The sequence below is a fragment of the Limanda limanda genome, chromosome 11 (genome assembly GCF_963576545.1).
Source record: "Limanda limanda chromosome 11, fLimLim1.1, whole genome shotgun sequence".
NCBI classification, from domain to species: domain Eukaryota; kingdom Metazoa; phylum Chordata; class Actinopteri; order Pleuronectiformes; family Pleuronectidae; genus Limanda; species Limanda limanda.
Window position 1 is genome coordinate 14640356 of NC_083646.1, and position 11830 is coordinate 14652185.

Below are 11830 nucleotides of genomic sequence, written 5' to 3' on the forward strand. Positions count from 1 at the left end.
CCCCTGCTCCATCGCTATCTGCACACACAGACGCACACACAGACACACACACACAGACTCACACTGTGATCAACACCATGAGAGCGATTCCGGACGAGCTGACCACGCTGATCTCAGGTGATATTCGAGAAAGTTGTTTCTTTTCCAGGTTGTTTTCTGTGTTTTCTGTGAAATGTTTGCGAGACAGTTGTGTTTAAAGAAAAAAAGAGGAAGCACTGACTCAATATGGATGACTGGGTCAGTGTCAGGCGCGCTGTGCTGATGTTATGCCCCAGAAAACACAGCTTTCACTTGCTGGTTTGAAACAGTCTGTAAGACAGAGCTACAAACAAAATGTAGCTTTGTGTGTATTGTTGTGTTGTGATGTGCTGACCTATTTATCTGACCAAACAACACAAACAACACTTTTTTTCTGTGAAGTCAGCAGTGCCTGATCTAAGATTTTTCCAAATTCGGGGGGGCCGCAATTTACACAAGGGGCCAATTATAGGTCCAACATCCATCCATTTTCCTCTGCTAACCAGGGTTCAGGTAGCAGGAGTATAGCCGGTCAGGCAGGGTTTAGATCTCCCTCTCCTTAACCAGGCTTTCCAGCACTTCCTGGGGGATCCTGAAGCGTTCTCAGGCCTGATGGGATTTGTAGTCCCTCCAGCAAGTTCTCTTATTCTATTGCTGCGTTCCAGACACCTCGGATATCAGAGGTTTCTGACCTCCTACTTGAAAAAGTGTAATGTAACTCCACTCGAAGTCGGGGTTCTCTGAACTTGGGGACAAATGTATCTACCCCGACTTCACAACAATGGCGGCGCTCATGGAGACGTACATACTGTAGTGCTGAGGCCTGTTGACCCTCTGTTGGACTCTTGTTTCCTCGTTGGTGAGATTGAGTGACAGTGCGTGTGTTCAAGTACTGTAAAATATAATTTATAATGACGTCTCTTGCCTCTTTTTTTCCCTCATCTGTTTTGTTTACATATGAACGGAGGCTGCACTGGTCCCAGTTTAATTGTCTCAGCATGAGCAGAATAAACATCAGTTTCTCACGGTCAGCCATGTTTGTTTACGTTTGATCGGGCCATCACCATGCACTGGAACGCTTGGAAATTGGAACTGGGAAATTTCAAGCCGTAATATCCGACATCGGAGCTGTCTGGAACGCAGCATCATTTTTGGGTTTTTTCCTGGGGTAGATCGAAACTTTTGCTTTGCGGCTCAGCTCCTTCTTTGCGAAAATGGTTCAGTAGAACACTTGCATTACAGCCGAAGCTGCACCAACCCTGTCCAACATCCATTCAAAATTCCTGATTTCCTAAGGTGCATATTAAAGTCTTTGCTTGTTATTTGTTCGCTCTATAGCTTCTAAAAAATATACGTATCATGGAATATATATAGAAAATTCCCTTCCATTCATCAAAATGGCTTAAAAAAATAATTGTTTTTAACACATAGTCATATTTATTGATAATGTTATTAGAAAATTATATTAGTAAATATTTTTTCAGACTGGACAGGGGCACTAAAGGGGCTAATCACATTTCAGCTGGGGCCAGTGCCTCCCTAGCCCCTGGATATCAGGTTGAAAGAATGATTTATCTTTTCTTTTTTTCTTTTTTTTTAGATCTAGAACATTTTCTCCATGAGGGGTTAAAAGGAGAAAATTTAAGCAAGAAGGCAAAAGACAAGAAGGAGGCGTTCACCAGACGCATCAAAGACTTGAAACTGAGGTATTTTTTTAATGTTGTTACAAAAATGTCACTCCATTTTCTGAATTTCAAAGATGTTAACAATCTCTCTCTCTCCAACAGTTTCCCTAATGAATTCAAGGACAAAAGTGAGTATTTTTCTTTCTTTATGTTTACTACTCTATATGTTCAGCTCAGTTACACCAGTGGTCCCTAACCTGGTGGTCTGGATCTTACACTGAATATAAGGTATATGGATTATATATATTACAGTCTATGGTCTGGACCCACTCAAGAGGTCACAACATGTATGTAAACATGATGGGATGATAGAATATTAGAGAAAATCGAATTGAACTATTTAATTTTCATACTAAGTTACTTTTTTTTGAAGTTTTATCTCTTAAGACTTTTTTAAAAACGTACCCAAACAGTGTGAAAAGGGAACTTCACCCTTCCACATCAGTTGGGAACCACTGTCTTACACCACAGCCTGTACCATTGCTACACAGCTCCCTGTGTTTCCTTCGGTAGGTGGAGACGACTCGGAGGAGGAGGAGGAAGTCGACAGCAACAACGACGACGGAGGCTCGCTGAAGTCCGAGCGCACAGACAAGGATGACGACGGCGGCGAAGGTAGAAGCCACAAGCACTTAGCAGCCGTCCCCGAGTGTTGATCTGCCAGCTGCTAACAAGCTGCGGATCAGAGTATTGGAAACTGCACGTTGGCATGAAAATACACAAATCTTAGCATCTGCTCTTTGCAGAAAGTGACGTTGAGTGGCACAATGAAGGAGACATTCCAACTGTAACTTGGCAACATACTTGAGGAGCAATTTGGAGGCACCGCTGCTACTCCCACCACCTCTCACCCCCGCCCCCTCTGACAGCTCGAGCATGCTTTATTACTCCCAGCTTCGGTCTGGAGGCTGGAAATTACTGCCATGATTTTAGTTTGAGAAAAAAAAACCATTCCTCAATATACAGTAGCTCTAACCATGTGTGCTCCTTTGTTGAAATTTGTCTAGTTTGTATATATTGTTTCGTTTTTTCTGTTAAGAACTCCGTATCAGGGAAATCCTAGAAATGGTAGTTAGAGTCCGGGGTTTATGGGCTGGAAGCAGCTGCGTGTTTTATGGCTGCTCTTTCACACAAAGCAACTTTGACACAGCAGTCGGACACTTGCATTGAAGTTGCATGCTGCAGGGGGAATCTGCAGCGTGACCTCAACTGAGCAGCAAAACATTGCTCAGTGGAGCCTCCATGACCTTTACTTTTCATTTCAACATCCGTCAACTGAGCACACGTTAGCAAAGTTACCCAGAAACCCATCTGGTCATATTTAATGGTTTTTAAAAATGAATTTCACTTTGACGAATTAAGCACACTTAACAAGAATAAAATTCATGAATTTATTTCCCCTCAACTCTTCTCCAGAAGCCCAGCGGTCTCCACCTGTGGCAGCTCAGGAGCTGACGGCTGTCTTCAAAGCAGGATACCTGGAGAAACGCAGGAAGGGTGGGTGCTGTGAACCAGACTGATTTCTAGTAGAGCTGCCTCCACCAAGGCCAACAATCCTACACAAGATGGTCTAGTTCTGATAGGATAACCTTAAAAGAAGTGGTCTTATAACTTACCGTAAATGATTAATTTGTCATTAAGCATAGTTAAGGGAAGGAAAAAATGCCGTTAAGCCGCATCTGCACCAGATTTAATCGGTTCGTAAAATGTCCAGAAAATGTCAGAGTGAGCCCCCCCCTCCCACTCACCTGAATTTTGTTGTTGTTGGGAGTCCGACAGAAGTAGAACAGCCACAAGTCAAAACCCAACTTTCTCGGTGGAGGTAACAAGATAGCACATGTTTGAGAGAGAGAGAGAGAGAGAGAGAGAGAGAGAGAGAGAGAGAGAGAGAGAGAGAGAGAGAGAGAGAGAGAGAGAGAGAGAGAGAGAGAGAGAGAGAGAGAGAGAGAGAGAGAGAGAGAGAGAGAGAGAGAGAGAGAGAGAGAGAGAGAGAGAGAGAGAGAGAGAGAGAGAGAGAGAGAGAGAGAGAGAGAGAGAGAGAGAGAGAGAGAGAGAGAGAGAGAGAGAGAGAGAGAGAGAGAGAGAGAGAGAGAGAGAGAGAGAGAGAGAGAGAGAGAGAGAGAGAGAGAGAGAGAGAGAGAGAGAGAGAGAGAGAGAGAGAGAGAGAGAGAGAGAGAGAGAGAATCCTCACACTGACATCTGCAAGGTGATGCAATGTTTTGACCTGCGACGTCGCTGTCAGGCAAACTTCAATCAGGAGATCACGTGACAAAACAACACCTCACATCCCTAATTCTTCCCGTCTACGTTTTAAAGGGCACATAAAAAGACGGGAGTGAAGCCCGCACATGTTGTACGAGATGCACGCTTCTAATTGGCTTCATATTAAACACTGACATAATTCTTGGCTTTCCCTCCACAGATCACAGCTTCTTTGGCACCGAGTGGCAGAAGAGATGGTGCGCTCTAAGCCATCAAACCTTCTACTATTACGGCAGCGAGAAAGGTTCCCTAATTACATTTTAAATCTCATATCGTCCCGGATTTCTTGTTAATTAGGATTCACACGTTTGGGAAACGCTTAAATGGGCTTGTTGTTTACCAGGTTTTGACAGTCTGATTTTCCCTTTCGCAGACAAGCAGCAGAAGGGCGAGTTCAGTATCGAAGGGTACGGTGTCAAAGTGAACAGCACCTTACGCAAAGACTCAAAGAAAGACTGCTGCTTCGAGATAACGGCTCCAGACAAGCGAGTCTATCAGGTACGCTTGTCTCTCTCCGGGATGCCGCCGGGGGGGAAGTGCTCCTCCTCAATTGGAAAAACAAAGATGGACGTGAGATGTGCCATGTTAGAAACTTGGCGAGCGAGTGTGTGTGTGTACTTGCACTTCATTAAATCCTTATTTATTTAAAAAGCCATTCATTCATTTGACACTGCTGCCTTTGCAACCTGTCATGCATATTTTAAAAAGTCCAAGTGAGTGTTCCTAACATCCAGACTCTTCCACGCGGAACATTTTACTATGCATAAACGCAGCATTATTTGTTTATGTTAATTAATATATGTAGAAGTGCACATTGCTCTGACTGCAGTCTTCATTTCTCTCGTCCTTCATCGCAGTTTTGTGCGTCATCGGTGAAAGAGGCGGAGGAGTGGGTGAAACAGATAGACTTTGTCTTGAGAGGTTTGAAATGTTTTAATCATAAGAATATTAATTATGCCTTAATCTGTCAGTGAAAGCATTTGTAAAACCTCCAATCATCTAAATATTAGCCCAGGTAACTCTGTGTGTTGGTGCTGAAATCAGACAAAGTTATTGTGTGTTAGTCAAGTGCATTATCTTTCCCTGTGAGTAGATATGTCGGGCATCATCCCTGAAGAAGACGAGGAGGATCCGGAATTGTACGACGACGTCGGTGCTATAGTTGACGCAAATGAGCCTGAGCCAATTGACGAAGACATCTATGAAGAACTCCCAGGTCCGACCTCACGTTTTATCACTACTGGACTTTGTTTTTTTCTTTCTTTCTATCTGCTAATTAGACGGACAATCATAAACTTTATAGCTCCCTCATCCGTCTTGTTTCTGCAGAGGATGACATGCCCGTTCCAGTCAAGCCTCCTGTAAAGGTGGAGCCATCTCACAAACCTGCTCCTCCTGCTGCAGGTAACACAGCACTCAAACGTATAAGATGCATTTCATGTAATGTGAATACAGCCAGTTCAGAAGAAGTGGCATTAAGGGGAACTTGCTGGTAACTGGAAGCTGTGACTGCACAATTCTGGAAATAACTTTCAGCCTGCTTAACTTCCTTTTATCACATGTTACGGTTTCATTAGTAGACAACTTCCTTTTACAAGAATTGAAATGTTTTATTGTTCTAAGTAGAAAAAAATACTGTAATATTAGAAGATTTTATTAACTGTGTCCAGGTGAAGATTCAAAACACATTTACAAATGAAGTGAAGTGGTGGAAACACTAGTGGCCGAGTTACGAGCTGTGTGCTGATTCCATACTGCAAAGTTACTCAATACAGAATATGTGTATTGTTTACTGTTTTCGTACCAAAAAGAATCAAAATGGTGCTTTATACCAGAACTGCAGCTAATTATTTTCTTTATGTCTTGTTTTTGTTTGACCAGTCGTCCAAAACCCACTGAAGTTTAGTTTTCAATGATGTGAAACGGAAAGTTTTCACTTAAAATATCACTTAAATGATGAATCTATCAGTAGAATAATTGCAGATGAGTCAAGTGAATAATCACCTTATTGAGTAATCGTTACAGTTTTCCTCTATCAGGATGTGAGGATTAAACTGTAAACCTGCATAGATAATAACTGTTGTGAACTTCAGTGTTGGATAATGATGCAAACAGCAACATTTTGATTATGTATTCTTTTTCGTGTGTCACTTTATTTTGTCACTTTGCCATTTCCTCTTTCCTCAGAATTAGTATCAAATTTAGACACTGTCATGTACATGCACATTACTCACGACCCAAATCCACACTGATTCTATTACATACTAATTCTACAGTCTGTATACATACTGTTTGTCAAACATGTTGAATTTGGTATATACAAAATTAAGTGACATTACTAACATTAAATGAGGAAATACTCGTTGCATGGAATATTACAAATAGAAATAACATCTTTGTTTTTATAAAATGTAATACTTTAATCTAACTGTTTTTCAAGATGTTCAGAGACGTCCTGGAAATATCTTGCATATAATTCGATTTTTATTTACACCCTTTCCATTTCCTGTCTACATTGCATTGTGAGGAAATTGTGTACATCAACAACAACAATATTATAAACAACATTATTTATTCTACCTCCTTTTACATTGTTATTTTGTATCGTCAGTATGAGTATACTACACACTCTGAAGCTGTGAACTGGGTTGTGTTCACCATGTTGCCTTTCATCACGGTTCCTCTTTATTCCACTTCAGGCTCTCTACTGCCACCTGTTGGTTCTGCTCCTCACTAACAATCCCTGTGTGTTTCAGACCTGTAGATGTAGAACAACGAGTTTCTCTAGGAAATAAAGCTCCTAATCTGTTTTCACACCCTTCTCCTGTCTAGTTGATAAGAGCACAGACTACCAGAACTTCTTCCAGGGCTTGTGGGACTGTGCAGGGGAGCACGCAGATGAACTGTCCTTCAAACGTGGAGATGCCATCTACATCCTGAGCAAGGTACGGTCAGACGACTTGTGAGAAAAGCCTTGATTTGTCCCCAGCAGCATAAAGCCAGGATTTAGTCAAACTCAAATGTAATGCAAACGTTAGAGTGGAGGTTTTTCAGTCAGCAGGATTCTGCCTGTCCAAAACGGACCACCTAAAGTGAGTTATTTCCAGGCCCTGAGAGGAATTGACTGTTCACATCCTTTACTGGCAGCGGCTGACCCACCGCCTGGAGGTGGAGCGGCTGATGGTAAGAGGCAGACTGGGCTCGTCTCCCTCTCTGGCACTGTGATGGGGATTAGTCGTGTCACAACGGAAACCGTTTTAGTGTTGTTGGCGGAAGCCGGGGCCGAGCTGGCACACGGCGCCATTCCATCACTTCCATCTGGACTGTTTCAGCACGCCACCGCCGCTGCTGCTGCTGCCATGCCAGGCGGCGAGCAGCCCCATCAGCCCACACACCTCCCAGACTTTGCTCTCACCTCGCCAAATAGGAATGTGTGTTCTCAGGAAACCCAGGCCCAGGCCGCCGCTCTATTCGGAGCAGGTGAGGACGTGTAGTGGACACAGAGTTTCCACGGCTTGTTGACTGGGCGACGGCCCCAGGTGTGGTGCTTCGGAGAGGTGGCGCTTTACCTTTTTATTATGCAGCCAGACAGTAGAGCTTTTGTGCTGAGCTGGTGCATTCGAAACGCCAAATTGGATTTTGTTGTGATACATTTAACAAGCTTGTTTTTGAAAATTGCACAGCAAATGCGTCCAGGAATTATACGCTCCCGCAGATTCCTGTGGTTTGTGTTTTTAAAAAGGAAAAAAGTGTGAAATGTGCTCCATTTAGGCTGCGTAGGTTTCCTGTCTGGCTTGGTTTCTATGGAGCATGTAGTCATCTGAGACACACTGTTAACAACACGCCAGAGCCATTTTCAAATTCAAGTCTGCCATCTAGTGGCCTTTAGACTCAAAGGCACACTGGGACTGATGAGCTCCAGACATTTATTTATTTATAAAGACATACGTTATAATTGTGTGTAATACCTCAGAGTCCTTATCAATCAGGGCAAATGAACTAGGCTGCAGCTGCAATTTATTTTCCTTATTAATTAATTGCTACTCATTTTTCTGATTAATTGAGGAATTTCTCGCTTCGTAAAATGTGAGAAAAAAGGGAAGAAATCGTCCATTAAAATTTGCCAGAGCTTGAGATTACATTTATTTTGTCTGACTAACCACAAGAAATTTTTCCGAAGCAGAGACGAGCACCTCTGTGTGATAAATGGCTCAAGCAAAACTTTGATTAATTGATTGACCACTAAAGGACGGAAACAAATGCACAAAGCAGACAGACGCATCAATGCTCATTGGCCAAATGCCTGTTTATTACTCCTCCTCCTCCTCCTCCTCCTCCTCAGTGTGTGCACGGAAAAAAGGAACAAGAATCAAGTTGCTCTTTCACTCAGACTGGGAGTGCCATTAGCTGAAACCTTGGTGTTGGGGGTTGTGGTCCGCTGCGAGGGGGCAATGACCATAAAACGTGTCTGGACTGCGGCAGCCAGCTGCAGCTAAAGTGGACAGCCAGGCAACCCCCCCGCCCCACCAGCCACCCCCACCTACCCAGTTCTCCTTTCTCCCTCTTCCCTTGCGGCCCTCAACCCCCCCACCCACCCATTCCACAGCCCAGAAATAGCTGCGGTGTTACAGCTGTGAGACCCCCCAGTCAGGACCCCGGGTGTGGATTATGGGGTCTGACTGGGGGGGAAGTGAGGGGAGTGAGTGTGTGTTGCCCCGGATATGCTGCAGCACCCCACCCCCCCGCCCCCTCAAGGTGCAAGTGACTGCACATAAAACTAATTGAGAAATGTAACATCTCACTTAGCCGAAGTGGCTGGATGGGTTGATAATGGGTGATGGGTTGATGCTGCTGCCGTCGGCTCTCTCTCTCTCGTCGGCAGATCTGTCCTCAACTTATCGCTCTTTTTTAACAATGTGTGCTTGTAAATCGGCGCTCAGGGAGCCTTTCTTTAGCTCCAACTAATACAATTACAGGATGGCTTTATCGGGCAGCTTTGGGGTGTATTTGTGTCGTCGCAGTGTGTGCTGTCGTTTGTCTTCCGCAGCTCCGTGGATGTGCGTTCTCGTGTTGTGTCCCGCACTCACTCAAGCACGAGTGATTTGTCAGCCGGAGCTACACAATGAAGTGTTGCTGTATTCAAAGGCTGGCTTGCAGGAAGTCATAATGTGCTCACACACGCACACACACACACACATACACACACTCACACACACATGCTCGTTCTCGCACCCTCTTACACACACACACCTCATGTCAGTCTGCCATATTATCCCCCAGGGGCGGGTGATAAAGTGATATTTCCATCATGTGACACATAAATGAAATGGATGTGAGCGTTTCTGTTTGTTTGGTGTGATGCTTAATTTGCGGTTAATAATTCAGATGCACTAATAACATCGTACTGCGTTCACATCATCATCTGACTCCGTGACACTGACAGTAAGTCAAGCCACTGTTTTTTTTCAATCTGACATGACAACTAACCCATTAGCACACAACTGTCAGTGCGAACCGTCGCCATTGTTATTGGAATCTCCCTGTGTCTGATACCGGCACACGATCACTTACATCCACCACCGTCTCCCGGGAATAAGTGGACACATGTGGTTCCCTCTCTGAAACACTGTGGCGGCTCCTCTTCCCTTCAGCCGTGTCAGAACATGATCTTCAGAGCTGATTCATGTCCCAGGAAGACTTTGATGGGAGTTCAGGCTCTTGGCCAAAGAGAAAGATACAGGGATACCCCCCCAACACACACACACATACACTCTTGTCTCAGATCTCTGCTCACGGTGTCTTCCTCACATCTCAGCATGGTGACAGCCATTTGGAGCCATTACTTGTCACGCCGTGACACATTTATGTTGCTATGTGCCCCCGCGCACACTGAGGTTTTTGTGTGGAGCGGTGGAAGAACGTGTGTTCAATCTCAGGACAGACACCAGGGGAACAGGAATATGTCGAGGGTGATGGGATGTTGTGGGAGTGGGAGGAAAACAGTTACATTTAGATGACCGTCAGTGACAAAGCGTTGAGTTATTTGTTCTTAACTTTGAATTTTTATACATTTATTTGATATTCTGTCATTAAGTCTCCAGCAGAAGAATTGAAAACATAAATTGTTCCTTTGTTTCTCACTCTGATGATGAGGGAATTATCCAATGTGTGACATTAATGCTTGAAAATGACCTCAACATCGATCAAAACAATAGATTTTACTGTCGAATGATTAATCATAGATCTCCTTTTATAATTCAACACTCACTTGAGCTTTTCTTGTCTGACAACTGATCAATATTTATTACATTTCTGTTTTTTTTGATGCACAATGTCTCCACTCTGTCCCGTATCCAGGAGTACCAGAACTATGGCTGGTGGATTGGAGAGAAGAACGGAAACATAGGAATTGTCCCCAAAGATTTTCTGATGGAGCTTTACGCTATATAATAATGTAAGTTATATTCTTTTTTTTTTGCAAGTTTACTGACCAAACACAATTATTCTAATATGCAAATGGTACAAATCCACTTTATTTTAACAAGTCCATTGTGTCACTTTTCAGGATCATCCCCCCCAACAGCTACTGTGAGAGACTGATGACAAGATGACAAGATTTCCACATCACTTAAAATATATATTTAAGAATATTTCCCTACTTTGCACCGATTATTTGTATATATTTATCTATGCAGCATCCAGCATCCACAGCATTTCATGCTTTGCTTTGGCAAACTTGTTACAAGCAAATGGCAGCATTAAAAAAGACTTAAACATGATCTATTGTATCAGTGCATGTTTTTTTTTTATTATTTAAACTACTGCTAAAGCCACAAGGTGGAGGTAGAGTCTCTTTAGAGGTCATAGATTACCTAGGTAACAGAGATGCTTCAGGCAAAAATACCTCCTGCCACATTGTTCTTTCACCTTGAAGCAGAAATTTTCACATGAGGTTCACCGAGTGAAGGTCAGGAGAAGAGTTAACAGCAGTGAGCGATGGTGAAATAAGTTTTTGGGCTCACAAATAAGGAATAAGTGGATTCATCATTAATATCACAGCCGACTGAAACACATTATTCGGCTTCTGTAATGTGAAGGTAACATCAGGCCACCGGCAACATCGAACCCAGTGTGTACACAAACCCCATGTGCACAAACCGCTGCATAAATGAAATCTGATTTATTTTTAAAAGCTGAGTTTATTCATCTGGTCAGCACTTTTGTTCCGGGCTTCAAAGGGACACTGTGTTTTTATGGCACCTGAGAGACTTGGCTGGGCAGAGGATCACGGCGTGGCAGATGGTTGGCTGTGCTGCCTGCCTGTGTGAAACGGCCGAGGTGCAGTAATAAGACAGCCACGCACACAGATAGCTGGGATGCTTATCGCCCTCTGAGGGGCTGTTTGACAGCAGGCAAGGTGGCGTTAGCCCAGCTTATCCCACTGAGGCTACATACATACTGTACATATCTTTTTACAGTGCTCTCGCTGAAAAGTCCAAGTTATATAACACACCTTTTGCTTTTCTCCCAGCGATGCAGTCCTTTTCAGTTTGCTGCAGATAAAATGGCCTTGTCAAGGTTTTCTCAAGGTTGCGAGAAAATGGGAAGGAAAATGCATTCATTAACCAATAACTCACTGTATCTTTCTCTCCCTCTATTTTTTCCTTGCTCCTGTCTCTCTGTTTTGTTCGTTTTGAGTGATGAGCTCGTCCTCTGTCCTCTGGGTGACATTCAAAGCCCACATAAATCCTGCTCTTTACTCTATAGTGCGGTGATAAAGCCTCTCTGCTAATTGAAGATGTAATGAATTACCATAATTAGTTATTGAATATACTACATTGGATCTAGAGATAGGAAATGCTTTG

At 43.4% G+C, this 11830-nt stretch overlaps 1 protein-coding gene across 1 annotated transcript; it reads left to right on the top strand.

Moving 5' to 3' along the window:
- On the top strand, nucleotides 1-10744 carry skap2 (src kinase associated phosphoprotein 2). Its single transcript, XM_061081392.1, has 13 exons — nucleotides 1-117; nucleotides 1619-1724; nucleotides 1806-1831; nucleotides 2217-2318; nucleotides 3120-3200; nucleotides 4126-4209; nucleotides 4339-4463; nucleotides 4823-4886; nucleotides 5059-5181; nucleotides 5295-5369; nucleotides 6798-6910; nucleotides 10323-10419; nucleotides 10531-10744. The coding sequence occupies exons 1-12, from the start codon at nucleotides 78-80 to the stop codon at nucleotides 10413-10415; spliced, it is 1032 nt and encodes a 343-aa protein (XP_060937375.1). The 5' UTR covers nucleotides 1-77; the 3' UTR covers nucleotides 10416-10419; nucleotides 10531-10744.
- Nucleotides 10745-11830: the final 1086 nt, after the last annotated feature.

Bases quoted from the DNA above. Each gene is read 5' to 3' on its own strand.
- skap2 (XM_061081392.1), top strand. From the start codon at position 78: ATGAGAGCGATTCCGGACGAGCTGACCACGCTGATCTCAG. The intron at 2,319-3,119 runs GTAGAAGCCACA...ACTCTTCTCCAG, and splicing joins GGATGACGACGGCGGCGAAG to AAGCCCAGCGGTCTCCACCT. The intron at 6,911-10,322 runs GTACGGTCAGAC...TCCCGTATCCAG, and splicing joins CCATCTACATCCTGAGCAAG to GAGTACCAGAACTATGGCTG.